The sequence below is a fragment of the Rutilus rutilus genome (assembly GCF_951802725.1).
Source record: "Rutilus rutilus genome assembly, chromosome: 7".
NCBI classification, from domain to species: domain Eukaryota; kingdom Metazoa; phylum Chordata; class Actinopteri; order Cypriniformes; family Leuciscidae; genus Rutilus; species Rutilus rutilus.
This window is the reverse complement of record NC_140221.1, coordinates 37,961,039-37,978,319: the sequence shown is the minus strand read 5'-3', so window position 1 is coordinate 37,978,319 and position 17,281 is coordinate 37,961,039. Positions and strand designations below refer to the sequence as shown.

The 17,281-nt window shown below is 35.4% G+C and overlaps 2 protein-coding genes across 6 annotated transcripts in view; both read left to right on the top strand.

Annotated features, from left to right (window-relative positions):
* Positions 1-3,783, top strand: part of unc13ba (unc-13 homolog Ba (C. elegans)) — a 74,661-nt gene extending 70,878 nt beyond the window's left edge. For all 3 annotated transcript variants that reach the window (XM_084413962.1, XM_084413960.1, XM_084413961.1), the window contains 2 exons: positions 91-250; positions 2,133-3,783. In XM_084413962.1, coding sequence (XP_084270088.1) covers positions 91-250; positions 2,133-2,418 — 446 coding nt within the window. In that variant the 3' untranslated portion in view covers positions 2,419-3,783. The remainder of the gene's footprint in view (positions 1-90; positions 251-2,132) is intronic.
* A 1,961-nt stretch (positions 3,784-5,744) lies between these two features.
* Positions 5,745-17,281, top strand: part of atp8b5a (ATPase phospholipid transporting 8B5a) — a 29,810-nt gene continuing 18,273 nt past the window's right edge. For 2 of the 3 annotated variants that reach the window (XM_084415034.1, XM_084415036.1), the window contains exon 1: positions 5,745-5,880. The gene's annotated coding sequence lies outside the window, so the exon portion shown is untranslated. Of the gene's footprint in view, positions 5,881-6,026; positions 6,238-17,281 lie in introns of those variants that run through there. The other variant, XM_084415035.1, reaches the window with a different exon arrangement.

Here is a 17,281-nt window from a genome sequence, read left to right as displayed (position 1 = left end):
GCTCAATGTTAAAATTGACCGGAGTTCTCCTTTAATCCTGTAAACACCCCTGACATCGTTTTACAAACTCGTTCTCTCTTTCTCTTTCAGTGATCGCAGTAAATGACATGAAATGGCAGACCTCAGGGATGTTTCGTCCATTTGTGGAGGTTAACCTGGTCGGCCCACAGCTCGCAGAGAAGAAACGGAAATTCACAACCAAATCGAAAAACAACTGCTGGACTGCAAAGTACAATGAGGCATTTCAATTGTGAGTGAAAACAACTCTCATATGTAAATGTTTCTCTATTTAAATGTGTGGTTTGTAGAGACTGCACACCTACTGATTTCTCCTAGTCAGTTTACTTGTCAAAACAATACCAGAGTTAACCTACTTGAGTTTGTGACTTGTTACATAAAAAAATGTTACATGCTACATATGTTACATGTACTTACCGTAGTAATAACAGTAAATTAAATTACATGCAACTAACCCTAAACCAAATCCCAATCCTACCCTAACCCTTTAGTAAGTACATGAAGTTAATTAATATTACTCAGTACTTAAATGTATAATTACACTGTAACAATGACACCTTAAAATAAAGTGTAACCAAAAATAGTTTATATCAACAAGTGTTTATTAATTGGCAGCCCAACGTTTGTTACAATTATGTCTCTTACATGTATTGTACAAACATTAAAATAACGGGTTTCATATTGTATTTAACTTAGGCAAATTAACACATTGTAAATTGACATGCAACGTTATAACCTTAACATCTGAGTCTTTGACGTCGAACAATATGTGAATGCATGTATTAATAAAATTCATTTTAACAGTTAGCCTAGAGATATTATGCAGTGCTGGGTAGATTACTTGCAAATTATAGTCTGTTACTGATTACAAATTACATGACGAAAATTGTAGTTAGTAACGTAATCTAGATTACTCGTTTTGGGTAATGTATTACTTTTGACCTTACTCGCTTAAAATTTTTTATTTGAATGCAATTATCGTATACCATATAGATATTTAAAAAAAAAGAAAAAAAAGAAAGAGAAATATTTTCCATTCTTTGTTTTCAACAACATGAAATGCATTAAGCATCACTTTATGCCAGGGTTTCCCAAACTGGGGTTAATGAAAGAACTGCAGGAGGATTGTGAGTTGATGAAAAGCTAATGATTAATTAATTAATCATAAAAATTTAAATTAAAATGAATATTTTTTATTAGAAAGGAAAATATAAGAATCAAGTCAAGTCACCTTTATTTATATAGCGCTTTTTACAATACAGATTGTTTCAAAGCAGCTTTACAGTGATAACAGGAAAATAATGCAACAACGTTTGTCTCCAGAAGAAAATAGCGTCACAGTCCAGCATAAGTAAGTTCAGTGATGTTTCATTTTTGTTGTAAAAAAGATATTAATTTAGTTCATTTATATATATATATATATAGCCGCTCTGGAGAAAACCGTGATGTCATCGTCCAGCTCAGTTCAGTTCTCATATAATGGCGTCATTGCAGGCAGATCAATAATATTGTTGAATATTTGTGTGAATAATATGTAAGCCATAAAAAAGTAACCGTAATCTGATTGAGCATTTTAAAACGTAATAAAATCTAATACAAGTACTACATTTTTGGAATCTGATTACATATTGTAAGCCAGTTACTACCTTCCATTACATGTAATCAGTTACTACCCAGCACTGGTATTATACAACATTAGCCTCTTCATATTGCATTTCACAGGTCTTCACCAGTAAAAAACAAAAAGGATCTGTACTTGCATAACTTAGACCTTGACCTCAACCGGTTCAAAATAATTTATAATAGAATAAGACAAAGTTCATGAAGTCTATTCGCTGTCATTGTCCTCCTGCCAGATACTCTTTGGTCGCGGTCATGGCTCGCTGGTTTGCATTCAGAAAAACAATGGTGTCATATGGGTATGGCGAAGACTCGATGTCTTCCGAAAGCGCCAACTTACAGCGCCCTAGTGGTTTGAACCACCAGCATTTTCCATAAGAACAACACTAGTACTTGGTGGCAGTTAAACCTTTTTTTTTTTTTTGTAAAAGTCATATTAATGAGAATGTTCTACTCATATGTGTATTTTCTCCCTCCTTTTATCTCAATCTCAGTGTGCTGGGTAAAGGCATGAGTCTGGACTGCTATGAGATTCAAATATCGGTGAAGGATTACTGTTTTGGTCGTGCGGACCGGGTGGTGGGGATCGCAATACTGCAGCTGCGTGATGTAGCAGACCGGAAAAGCTGCGTGTGCTGGTGCCCTTTGGGCCCGCGTATCAACATAGATGAAACCGGGACCACCGCACTACGAATCCTCTCTCAACGCTCGACTGATGAGGTTGCCAAAGAGTTCGTCAAACTAAAAGCTGAGACCAGACCTGTTGAAGAGGGGAGGTGAAGATGAAGCAGAAGGCTGACCTCTTCAGTCAGCCAAAATGATGAAAGTGGACTGATTAAAACAGAGACTTTGATCATTTGAGGCAAATGAAAGACTTCCTAACTGTATCTGACAGACAAACAAGCCTTCACAAACCGATTGCACAAGGACTTACACTGTTTATAAAACCTTGCATGTTTATTCAAAGCCTTAAGTGTCATGTAATCGTTTGACTGGCTTTGCATCATTCTTCATGAGGAGCGACAACTAAGATGAAGAGAACTGCGTTCCCATGGTCCCATGGAAAATCTGGTAATATCAGGGAATTTTCAAAGTGTGATGTCAAAAAAGGTAGTCATCACTAAAATATTTAGTCGACTAGAAATATCTACATCTATCTAGTTAATCAAACGAGTGAAAAAATCATGGAAATTTCATCACTTCTAATGAAGTGTTTTTCGGCGCGAGGGCGGGACAGGTCGGTCATCTCACATGAGATTTCTGCAATAGTAAATGACAACGATCCAATCAATTCATCATGGACAAAATCAAGTCCCGCCCTACATTTGTTCTTGTTTGAGAAGCAGTTTCACTCAGATATACGTCACAATATGGAAGAAAAGACGTTTCATGCCGTTTTTAATGATTGCTTTGCGATTATTTCAAGCACGTTGTAAAGAAAGATATCAGTGACATTACGAAAAATATCAAATATAAGAAGATGCGAGAGTTTTGCCAAACCATGAGTCTATGGGCTCATTCTTTGTGGCCTTCTGAATGGGAGTCTACTGTTGTTGGTCTAACAAGATTTATTTACATTGGATGTCTATCCTTTGATTGACATATGCACATTTTTCTTCAGTGGTCTGTTCACTAATGTGATCCTGAAATCTTATCTGTAATACCTTCAATACGTTCACCATCTTTGTCTTACTTGAAAGATGGTTCAGTTGTGGTCCGACCCTTCCAAATACTCCAAAGATCATGGTTATTTCCCGTAGTTTTTTTTCCACAGATGTCTCAAAACAGATAAATACACAAATAAAAAAAGACAAATATAGGCCAACCAGTGCCAGCTGATGAGAAGGGATGTACTGTATGAAACTTTGTTTACCTTGTGCCAAGTAGATTGTATGCTCTCTTTTTTTGAGGTGTAATAGAGTTGTGTTTTGTTTTGTTTGTAATATTTGCACAACCATACAGGTGTAAACACAATCTCTAAAGACAACTATCACATGTGCATGTATTTATTGTAAATTCTAGCCTTTGGTTATATGTTTTATGTTTTGTCAATATGTGGAAAGCTATTTATGTATTTTAAATTATGGAGGAGATCACAGATTGAATTGATATTCTGAATTCGTTTATAAATTATTTATGAATTAATGTGTTTGTGTGTTTCTCTAAGAATGAATCTTCTGGTCTGTTACATCTTTCATTCTCCAAACTTCATTGTGCTGCTAATAAGCATTGATATTTGTGTTTGGATGCATAGATCTGTGGTTGGAAGGCCTACGCTTAAACTTTCTACTTCTCAATATGACCGGCTCTTCCTTTTCAATAATTTCCTCTCTTCTGTTGTTTTGCATGTCAGTTATAGTGTTTCTTCTCTCTTTAGAAGTTCCTGTAAAGGAATCTGATTCAAGTATGGCAAGTCCAGCCTTGTCCAACTTGTTGTTCAGAACAACCAGGCCATATAATTCCCTTGACCCCTGCTTTTAATGAGGTGACCTGTTTTAAAAAATCAATGCAATTGAGGTAAGACTGGCTTCTGTATAATGCAGATCATGTATTTGCATTTAATGATGGCATTTTGATATGGGATATATTTAATAGGTGGTGAATGAAATGCATTTTGAGCAATCTTTGTGGCGTCACGTTCAAATTGTTTCACTTCCACATTTTGGGTGGTTGGTCATTGGTCTGCTGTTTTGTAAAACTGAACATTGTTGTTCTTTGTTGTTTTCCAGCAAAAAACAAACATGGATACTCTTATAAATGCTTACTGGAAATATGCTGGAAATTGGAAACATGGAAAAGTGTTTAATGATAGTTAAACAAGTTCTCTCTCTCTCTCTCTCTCTCTCTCTCTCTCTCTCTCTCTCTCTCTCTCTCTCTCTCTCTCTCTGTGTGTGTGTGTGTGTGTGTGGGTGTGCATGTGTGAAAGCTTTCTGTGATGGATAGGTTTAGGGTTAGGGTAACGAATGTACAGTTTGCACATTATAAAAATCATAATGTCTATGGAAATTCCCCATTAAACATGGATACCCAATATGTGCGTGTGTGTGCGTGTGTGTGCGTGCGTGCACAACACATCCTTGTATGCTCATGAGTGTTTATCGTTTGGATTTGTATGGTTAACCTGTTTTCTTTTCATGGATTTATGTCTTTTTAATCTAACCATAATAAGGTAACCTATAATCATTTTTCCTTAAAATGTGTTGCATGCATTTTTATTACCTGACAAGTGCTGTATCAGGACTTGTATAATGATTATTTTCTTACAAGATGGAAATGCTTCATCAGTCTATGATGGCTTTCTCTGTGAAAATCTGTTTGGCTATAGTTTGAGGAAAAATGTATTCCCAGAAGTGAGCTGAATATGATAAAACCTCCATAATCCATAATTGGAAATCCTAAATACATAAAGCTAATAATAATAATGATAATAATACTATTTAAAAAAAATATATATATATACATATTATTTATTTTCATTTTATACAATTTTATTTTTAAATATTATTATTAAGAAGAAAATTATATTTCTATTTTTACATATTTTAAAAAGGCAAAAAGTTTTAGGATTTGAGTGATTGTCTATAGCGATTATAATTTGCTTTATATAAAAACAATATAAGTCCTTGTTTAGATAGTTAAGTAAATGTGTATATTCTGTGTATTCTCAATGTGTGTGGTCATAGTGAACATGCTCAGTACTGCTGTTCTTTGTCAGTGGTTAGAGGAATGGGGGGGAAAAGCGTATTGCTTCCTTTTTTGGTGTGCCGGAAATCTATACTTTTCTAGTAAGTAAATGGGTGTGTGCAAGACAGCAAGGGACCGAGAGATATACAGAGATCTGAATAAAAGTTTGACAGTTTGTTACTCCGGAAGACAAGTGAGTAAATGAAACCTCAGATAAACTGTCACAAGAGTAACGCCGAAAAAGAACATTAAGTTTCCACCCCTCTTCCTTGTTTATGTTGTGTGTGTGTGTGTGTGTGTGGTGGGGTCTCTCGTGTGTGTGTGTGTGTGTGTGTGAATGAGTCTAGGCTGGATGCCTGCACTCCCTGTTTCCCATCAACGCAAAGTGAGAGCAGATGGAAGGCTGAAAAGTGAGAGAAAGGAGGAGGAGAAAGAAAAAAAAAGGGCTAGACAAAGAGGAGGAGACTCTTTAGCTGACTTCGGTGATCTCTGGCTGGAGAAAGGAGTGCCTTGTTAGACCTACTACACACACTGCGATGTCACCATAGGACGCTTACGGTAAGAATACTGAGGGTAAAAGTCAGGGGTGCAGCAAGAGGTCAAGGTCAGCAGAGCGGGTCCCTGCAGACAGTCCTGGAAAAAAACACAGGAAGTAAGATAGAGGCTGTGAGAGTGAAAGAGTTTTTCATTCTCCTTGTCTCAGCAGTTTCAAAAGAGGGGTGGAAATACAGAGAGGTTCACGTTGATACACAGCCTGAGGGCGAATTTTTGGTCATGGATGCCTTACCAGGGTGTCAAAAATTTGACTAAAAAAGCTGAGATGTTTGGAAATTTGCATTCTCTGGACTGTATAACTTTTCTACCCAGCCAGCTGTCAAAGAAACAGATAGAGTTGAACTCTTGAAGTTACTCCAGGTGAGAATTGATTTAAACCACTGATGTTCTTCTGTTGTTCTTCTGCACAATTGTATGGTTTTTTTTTTGTGAAAAATTAAGTGACGTCTTCATAATTAACACTTTCACTTTGATAATTGCTTTTTATGTATGTATTTTTTGATTGAAATGTCAGCAATGTTGATAACACAAGATTAAATCTTTGAGATTGTCTAACTCACTGAAGACATCTTCATTTTGTGGTGTAATATACCTGAATCTGACTTTTTCCCCACTTCTGTCTGTATAGTCTGGGGGCTCTGGGGATAAACTGGGGATTTACTCAGTTTATACTGTGCATAATATAATGGTTGACAGTTTGCAACCTTAACTCTATAATATATATATAATAATATATCAGCGCATTAGTCTATTAAACCATGTTGCAAAGCATACATCATGTATTGCTGTATATACTGAACAGTACCCTTCAAAATGACCTGATGAAGATAGGAGATAGATCATCCGGTTTAGTCTTTGACTGTATCTGCCTTCATCTATGATTAGATGGACTGGTGTTGCATAACAAGTTGCTCATATACCACATTTACCGTATAGTGGTAGGTTTCATTCTTTACCTTAAGCATTAAACTTTGGCTTGTAACTCAACCCTCATTTGTGCTACAGGTTTGAATGATATCTCGAATCATACGGCTTGTTGAGGGAAGGTGTGTTATTACTTTTCTATGCAATCAGACTTTGTGGGTGTCGATAAAAAAAATCCCATAGTTTGTGTTTTGGCGTAGAGCACAACACTACATGGTCGGGTTGTAAAACCCTTTTGGTTCTAACTGGAACCTTTTTTGAGAGTATAGGATAGCATTTGCATTATTTTGCTGAATATTTAGTGCGGTTTACTACTTAGCAATAAAACTTGTTTGCATGTTTTTTCTTGTACTGTAGCAGATTCTCAAATCTGGTTTAGGACAGTCTGAAGTCTGGTTCTCTTCAGGTTTAGGAGTTAGTGTTGGCCTTCCAGTGCTGTTTAATGTTTATGATGGCTTTGTGCATATCTGTGACTGTCGCATGACCCTGAGTTCCTCTGCTGGCCCATACAACTCATTGTCAAATACAGCAGATAAATAATGCAGTGTCAACACACAGCAGGCTCTGTCTGATCAGATATGATTGTCTCTGTGACAAACTGTTATTATTAATGGATAAATAATTAAAAGGTAATTAGAAATGACATGTCTTTATCTGGTAAAATGAGAGGCCTCCCCTTCATTTGCTATACCTGAGCGCTATTGTAAGGCTTGGTTGAATTATTCATCTGCTCATGTCTTATAGATTTTCCATTTAGTTGTGATTTATCGCTTTATTGCCTCTACTAGACATTGTTTTATTAGTATTTTTTTACAGATAAAATTATGTAAATTGATGAAATTAAGCTAGTTGAAGTGTCAAAAATGTCTTTTCTATCTTTTTTTCAGTTTTAGAATGGATAAATGTACAGTTACACAATTAAGTAGAAAATGAAGTTTAGTTCAACGTTTTACTCCCATGAGGGGATTTCAGTAAAAACAAATAAAACAAGAAGTTACTGAGTTCCTCAAATTCTGTTACTATAATAACAGTGAAGTTGCAAGCAAACAGCGCCGGCCCGAGCCTTTTGGGGCAAAATTTGATTTGGGGACCCCCTCCCACCACGCGGAGTCACCTGTTTGACGATTATTGACACAAATGTCACGCTATAATGTTACATTATAAATGAATACAATGAGGTTATGTATTAATACAAAATAAATACTTTTTTAAAAAATGGATACGTAAAAACTTTTTCTTTACTCTTTTACTAACTCTTTGAAACTTCTGAAAACAAACTGTCACAAAACATATTAAATAAATTATTTGCAAAATATCCGCCAACATTTTGCAACACTTTGGAGTTTGAATGATGTACTGTATGAACATGACGTAATATGTTTTTATGTTTCCACTGTTCGATCGCGCCCGCGCCTCACACACACACACAACATATTCCAGCATTGCAATCTTGACATCGCAGCCTGTTCATTATAGCCGTAATAAAATATAATAATAAAATAGTCAACCTAACATATAAAAATGACACTGCTCTGTTTAAATAGTCAGTAATACAATTTGTACCATTCAGCGTAAGCACCGCTCCACTGAGATCTTTCCAAGCACATTTTTGCACGTGTGAAGAGGATGATTATTTCCCGTCGATATTGGAACGTGAGTGAAGTACAAAGCCTATAATAAAGAATAGTTTACCATCCAAATACATCGCGAATGTTGAAACATTTTGATTCTAATGAGAGAGATACGTGAGCCCAACGCCGCTTACTTTCACTTTCGCTTTAAATTATTTAGTTTTGGCTTGTTTATTTATAGTTATTTTTTTATTCTTGTTCTGTTCTGAATATTATTAAATTTAAAGGATAAATCATTGATTTAAATGTCAATCATCAATCATTGATCAAATAAAAAAATTGTGACATGGCTTAGTTTCAGTTAGGGATTAGAACTAACATGGCTCCAAGCATTATATTTTAGCATGTGAATCATCCCTCACCTTTTGTGATCCCTCAAACCGTGCCACTTGTTAAGAAGATGTGTGTTATTGATTTTCTTATCCATCCGACTTGTGTATTTTGCTGGTAGATGATAAAAAGTATGGCAGATAGGAAAATCCCTTAAATTTGCAATGAAGGAGTGACCTGAGCTGAGTGACCTGAGTAAGCAGACATTTCAATTCAATTATTCAATTTTGAATAATCAATTTATTTCTAGATTAGCTGACATCATCTGCATCCAATAACCATAAATGCCAAAAGCGTTTTACAACATGACATCTATAGCCCCAGTCATTTATCTCAAGTGAGGTGCTATAACATTGGTCTTTAGCTCTCGGCCGCCCATCGTATGGCTCTTCCCATGATGCCCGCCTCTGACTGTCTCTGCATGTTTCCTGTGTGAAGCTGAGGAAATGATGAAATCCCACTGCAACTGTGGCACACTTCACATTGTGTTGCCTGCAGCTCTCTAGACATTTAGTAGTAGAAGGTCTACTTCAGGACGTATGCTGCTGCCTTTAATGTATAACTAGAGGTTCTTGAGAGTTTCCTTTACTGTCTCAGTGCATTAGTGCAGGATGGGTGCTTGTGTTTATTGAGCTGTTCTGCTTGGAAAGCAACATTCCTTTACTAGCCATTTAATTTGTAAACTAAAGGGAAAGTCGTCTCTCTAAGTGTGTCTCTGTCATCTTTACCTCTATTGACCTGACTCATAGTTATGGAGAAGTGGTCCTATCAGACTTCCTGAAGCTCTGTGTATGAGTTTTGCATGGTTTATGTCTGAGAGACACTTTGGTAAACACAGATTATTATTTTATTTTTAAACCCTGAACCTATTTGCATACCTAAAAAGAAAAACATTTTCAAAGAAACGTTTTGGACATTTTGGAAAAACATCTGGTAAACCTAAATATTTGTAAATAAGTTACTTTTTTAATTTAGATTAAACTTTCAGCAGGCTGTTGTATACTGTATGTGCCTTCCAAACTTTGGGGAGTAACTAGCTACAAACTACATTATTCAGTACTGTGACAGCCGTTTTCAAATTGCTGTATTTTTTTCCAGTAACAAACTACATGATCCATATTAAACTGTATATAATACATATTAAACTATACTATAATTAAATATTATATACTATAATAACAATATTGTATTGCAAACTTTACAGCCAAACAAAATGAATCAAACATTCTAGAAGCGCGTTTTGGTAACACTTTAGAATAATGGTCCGTCATTAATAATAAGTAACTATGCAGGAAGTAATGCAGGAGTATGTAGTAGTACTACATTAACACTTCAAATTCTACTATTAACTAATATGGAAAAAAGCTTTACTAATCAGTAAGTAATATGAAATTTAGGACTTAGAAAGTTCCTTATTAGGTAATCAATAATTACTGAATGAGATTGGCATCATTGAGAACTAATAGGTAACTATGACAAATGATAAAGAATTACTAATTATTTACTAATCAGAACATTAACAGGTGTCTGAGATGTGAGTTTTTTTACTCTGAATATAGTCACTCATTACTCAAGTGTTACTCACTATGCAGGAACTACTAGTGATCTGGACCGTTATTTTAAAGTGAAAAACACTATCATTAGTCATGCATTACTTTCTGCATAGTTACCCATTAACGGACCATTATTCTAAAGTGTTACCCCTCGTTTCTTTCACTTTCTTATATGTAGCATGAACCTTAAAAAGTTTGTCAATCAAGTGAATCAGTTGAATCATATTTTTATTTTATTTTAAGAGTATAATAATAAAAATATGGATTAAAGTCGTTACGACTATTGTCTGCGAGTGCAAATTTCAACATTCAACAGGTTTTCACATTGGAGCTGTGAGTGCAAATGTTCACGTACAACTAAGAATATTTATTGTACAAGTTCTCAAATTGCTACATGCTCTCGAGTACTCTTTTACTTTCATAATTACTCGCTACTATTCAAACCCAGTTTGAAAGAATCTTCCCCACCCAGCACTAATCTGCTGTCACCTCCAGACTGGAGTTACTCACTATAATCACTGCGTTCCTGAGGAATCCTGCTGCAAGTCACTGCATGTTTCATACTGTTTAGAAATGCATGTGGTAACCTACATAAGCTGAGTCTTGCTATCAACACTCCAAACTGATCCATTGGAGACTAATAATACAAATTACAGGTCATTTGAAAATGTTATAATATATGGATTCTTTTGTTTGTGTTAATACTCACTATTTTTGTGTTTCAGTGTTTTGTTACACATGCTGTTGCTAATCTTTTAGCTTTCCCACAGTGTGTGTAGACTGCATTGTATTCACTTGTTTGTCATTAGCACTTCCTTCTATTGAATAACCTGTCAGCAGTTAATCAAAATATTGCAAATCACAATTTTTTTTTTTTAACCCAGTTCCCTCACGGTTTACCAGACTGAGTCGGAGTTTCTGTTTGTGCATTCAGTTACCCTGTCTTGATTTATAGTTATTTAAAAAGTGTCTATTTATCTATAAACGCAGTACAGCATTTCCTTTTGTCTTCAGTGGGATTCTACAGAACCCCTTGATCAATGCACTGGCCTACTTTCAAAACCACTGTAGTGGTTTCAGTATCTTTATTTTCACACCCTTCTGATTTGTCCAATTATTTGTTTGTTAGTTTAAAACCAACATTTGTTAGTAGTGTTGGCATTTGACACCATAACCCATTTTTTATTCCATAACCCATTTGGTAACACTTTACTTGAAGGGGTGTGCATAAGACTGACATGACGCCTTCATAATCATGACATGTCACATGTCATGAATATGAAGGAGGTTTTATTCATGTTGTGTCATTCGCTCAATTATGACATTTTTTATGCAAATATGACATTGTTTGAAATGTCTTTGTTATGACAACTTGACATAAACCAATACATCGTAGCCTGTCATAAATATGTCATAAACATGGCATAGCAGATTAATTATCAAACTTAAGAAACTACTTAGGTTTATGGGTTAACATTACGCTAAACTGTCATGTGGTTGGTTTTGACATTGGCTGTCATGAGGCCATTATAACTGTGTCATGAATATATTTCTGACCACTTTTTTTTTCCAGTATTCCAGTATTAGTTATAAAATAATTTGGCAGTATTAACACTTAATGACATTTTAATGACAAATTAAATTTGGTAAAAAAATATCAGTAATATAATGTAATGTTTCTTAAGTTTGATTATTAATCTGCTATGTTATGTTTATGACATATTTATGACACGTTATGTTGTCTTGGTAATGTCAAGTTGTCATGACAAAGACACTGACAGGTTATGATGTACTGGTATGTCAAGTTGTCATAAAGACATCTCAAACAATGTCATATTTGCATTAAAAATGACATTATTGAGCGAATGACACTTAATGACAGTTGTCATTAACATGCATAAAACCTCCTTCTTATTCATGGCATGTGTCATTTCATGATTATGAAGGTGTCATGTCAGTCTTATGCACACCCCTTCAAGTAAAGTGTTACCAAACATTTTTTAACATAATTTTGTGATTCTGTTATGACGCTTATTTCTATGTACCAACTTCTCTGGTTAATGACACATTTACAGTCATAAGTTTTAAAAATAGCAGCATGGCACTGTAGATTATCTGAAGTGGTGTGGAGTAATAGTGACCAGAGCATGTCAGCCCATATGCAGGCATGTGAGGTATATTCTGAGACACCACACCAAAGCTTATCAAAAGGCAGGATCTTCATTTTTCCGGTCCTTGTATATTTCTCTTATATTCACTCAGATTTATATATTCTCTTATATTCACTCAGCATTACTCACGTATGCACACCCATTTGTTTTATAATCACATCACACAGGAACTTAGGAAAGGGAAAGGTGGAAAACAAGATAGCACACAATAGCCCCTTTGAAAACTTACACACATATATAACAGCCTCTGGACTTCTAGGCTCTAGACTGTGTTTGTAAAATTGCCAGTCATTCCCTCCAAAGAGCAGAAGGTCAGAGTAGTGCATGAGGATTTCCTAGATGCTGCCTTTGAAAATGCGAGAGTTGATGCATGACATTTAATTTTTATTTATTTATTTAGGCTAGCATTGAGAATTTGAGTTAGAATTTATGTGAATATGGTCATTTCACCAGTTTAATCACAATTTTAATTCCAACCCACTGGAAGTTGAATTGGAATTTGATTTTGAATTGAAATGACATGGATAAATATTACACTACCTTCAAATATTTTATGTTAGTTACAGTTCAATTCAATATGCAATTCTGCGTCCTGTTTGCTAATTTAATTCAATTCCAAAAAATGTAATTGGAATTTACAAGGCAAGTGTGGGCTTGTTGAAAAGGTAGAAACCATTTTCTTTGCCTGCTTTTTTCATCTCCAGCCCTCCACGCCTTATTTGATCAAACAGGTCTTGCTCACATAACACTTGTGTAATTACATTTATTAAAATGGTATCAGCACATTTTATATTTGAATTTTCTCATTGACTGTTTCTCATTCTCATTTTCATTTTTTTTTTTTTTTTTTTGTACAGTGAGGTTACAGCTTAACCTTACAGTGGTGACAGTGAGACATGTATTCCTGTAGCATGCATGTTTGCAAACATGCACTTGAATATGTGGTTACTATGTGTGCGTATTGTGGTCTGTGCCTTGTCTTCTTGCCACCTCTCAGAACCCCACCTATTTGTTTCTGTGGTTTGATTGGACTCATGTCTGTCTTTTTCCAACCACTTGCACTGTTTTTCACTTGGTGGCCCACTTTAGTTCTCTCCTATTCTGCCTATTTTACTGTAAATCATTCTCTGCATCTCATGCTGTCGTGATAAATTAACTTCACAAAGTTTGCACATTTGGCTTGGGTGTTGTCTCTGTCTCAAAACATGCTGTAATAGTTTTTTTATGGGCTCAGTCACTGACATTTGGAGTGGGGAAAGTTCTTTCTCTAAGAATTGAGAAAATAGAAAATGCCAGGGAGTCTGGTTGAGGAACGACCACTCCCAGAGAAGACAAAGGACCTTTCTCGAAATTAACATTTGACTCTCTCTTGAGAAACTAGCATCCCTGAGTCAGTCACCTCACCCATGTTGTCTCTCTCTCTCACGCTGAGATCACCAGATATTCACCCTAAAATCTAAATGGTTTAATGTGAATAATTATCATGTATTGTACATGTTTGGTATCATTTGAAATGTCTCAGTGCGACTGGTACAAATGTCTCATTCCCAAAGAAGTAAACCAAAAGGTAATAAAGTTCTTAAGAGTTTAGAGATAACTTGCACACAGAGGAGGGTCTGTCTTCCAGGCAAATGGTATTCTGCTCCCAAAAGGTGTAAACTCTGAATGTAAATTCCCATTGTTAGCAAATGTTTCCATGTGAAAGAAGTTTCTGTCTATATAAAGAAATGCAACAAGAGGCTCAGGGCGATTTGTAACTCAAAATAGCCTGTGATGCGGAGTGTATGCAAGACGCTCCGCATCATGTATTTTATAATGTCAGGTACGCATCTTCTCTCTTTATTCCAGAACATTGATGTTTTGTATTTATTATCTTTGAACTGATTATGAAATTGGCATGATACATTTACCTGACATAATAAATTGTTACATTTGATTTTATTCCGACTGACTCTGAAATAGTTTTTCCCAAGTAGATTAAACAGATTCGTATTTTACCGCAAGTTCTGCGTCAGATTAGTGACGACACTAATCACTAATTCAAGTGTATGTAGGGTGACCAGATGAGATTGGCTGAAATTCGGGATGGGTGGGGGGGTTGCTTTGTTGGGGTAGGCCTACTATGATATTAGACTACATAGCCTATAATAAAAAATTATGAATTTCAAACCTGAACCAAACATATTTTTAAGAACATAGGAACTCCAATGCACTCTAATTATGTTGAAAAAAGTTAAAAAGCCTTTATTTTATTCATGGCTTAAACATTAAAATTGTAGTTACATTTAAAAAAACATTAAAAATTCCAATTTTAATGTTTAAGCCATGAATAAAATAAAGGCTTTTTAACTTTTTTCAACATAATTCGAGTGCCTTGGAGTTCCTATGTTCTTAGAGCTTAATTATCCCAAACAACCAAAAGAGCACTGAGATTTTACACCCTGTGCAGCACTTCTATGGCATTCTTTGCTTTGACAAACATATTTTTATTCAAAGATCAACAGCCACAAAACTCATATGTCATTGTGAAAAAACAAAAAAACAATGACTTTTGTAACAGAGCGTAAATCAGACTTTTCAGGCTATAGCCTAACGCTAATAAGCCTTATGCCAAAATTATTATTACGACTAAATTGTCGGTCATTAAATAAGAAAACAAAATAATTGTGTAGATGATTTGCACAGTGCCGCGACCAACCTGCACATTCACTGTCCTCGCGGCTGCTGCAACTTGCGCTTGTTTATCAATGCATATACATTTGCGCCTACCTTTGTAGAACATAAAAAAAAGGAAAAAAGATGCTGCAGCCAATGAGCAACCGGCGGGGGCTGGCTGCAGGATGACTCAACGTCCACGGACAGTTTTTAATGTTTTATCAGACAATAACAGACAAAAAATAAGATTTTGCTTTAGTATAATTTTCGGGAAAATTAGGGCTGGATTCGGGACAACAGCTTAGATTTCGGCACTGTCCCGAATTTCTTGGGACGTCTGGTCACCCTAAGTGTAGCCTACGTGGTTCGCAAAGACAAGAAGTGAATTTCCTTTTAGAACAGCAAAAATGCTGCTTGACCAATCTAAATTTGGTTTTAATTTAATGTTACTTTAGATAAGTGTACATGGGAAACCACGGCATGGCTAATCCAAAGCTATTATAAGAGAAGTAATGTTGGTCAACTTATATCTGTAATAGTGGCCATACCTCTTTAATTTCAAGTGTATGCAATCACGGCTATATCAAAGTATCTTTGATTGTGTAAGCGTGAATGCGACCAATCTTAGGTATATAGCCAATTACCTCTTGGTGACCAAAACTGACGAGCTTGTGATCGTGAGACCCGCGTTAAACAGAAGGCGTGAGGACCTCAGAGCCACATAGCTTCTGAATATGAACGGGTAAAATATAAGTTAAGTGTTAAGTAGAACTATAAAATGTTTTGCTAAACTATTATATAATGGACCAATAACCAGTTGGCAATCTGACCTAAATTCGAGGTTGTGATCAAATGGAGTCAGATAAAAGCTTAAATGGAATTAAATTACATTGCCACGCGGAAAGACAGTAACGCGCAGAGACCTTCACCCGTTCTATTGGATGCCGCCATTGGGCTGATCTAGACGGGCTTAAATTGCTATTTAGATCTTGCAGTGCATGTTGATCATACAGTTTACAATGGAATGTAGAGTCAAAAATATGATAATAAATGATAAAACATTTATGACATTTGTCCTTTTTTCAATACAATGAAATAATACAGTGACAAGGGGCAGTCAATCTTTAAAACAGACAAAAAAGCATCATAAAAGTGGCATATATGTAGTCAATACAACTTCTGTTCTATATTCCAAGTCATATGATACATGTAGCTTTGTGAAAAAAAATTAAATAAAATGGTAGTTATACTTTGAAATGTTATAGCTCTAAAAAATCCCATATGGACTACTTTTATGGTACATTTACTTTTTTCATTTTGATCCTTTTGCTTACTGTCTGCTATCATTGAATGGAAAAGAGCAGCTTTGACATTTATCCAGCTAAAAAACTACTTTTACGCTCCAAGAATAAAGTCATACAAGTTTCAAATGACATGAATGCGAGTAAACGATGACAGAATTCACACATTTGGGTAAACTATCACTTTAAGTCTTCAGAATAAATTTGAATGGGACTTGTACTGATTTGTAACCCCTTAAATGGTTATTTTTTTTCGGTTTTCATAATGACTAGTTTTTTCCCAGTGATGTGGACCACAGTGGAAAACAGCTCTTCCAAAGGTTCTCTAGCATGTGTGCTGTACATTTAAAACACACATTCTTAAACACACACTTCTAAAATTAGCTCTTGTGTCACTCTGGAAGTCTGTCCAATGGGCGGGTTTCATAAGTGCTGTTTCCTCAAACTGGAATGTGTGTGTGTGGTGTGTAAGTGTGCATGTAGAGTTAAATAGTTTGGGGTTGTAAGATTTTTTTATGTTTTTGAAAGAAGTCTTTTATGTTCACCAAGGCTGCATTTATTTTTGATACAGTATAAATGGTAATATTGTGAAATATTAATAAAATTAACAACTGTTTTCTCTTTTGATATATTTTAAAATATAATTTATTTCTGTGATGGAAAAGCTGAATTTTCAGCAGCCTTTACACCAACCTTAAGTGTCACATGTTCCCTTTTAATGTCATTACCTTCCCTTTTTATCAATGTAATGCATCCTTGCTAATTGCTTTAAAAAACTATCTTACTGACCCCAAACTTTTAGTTGGTAGTGTATCAATGTGTTCATGTGTGTATGTTTA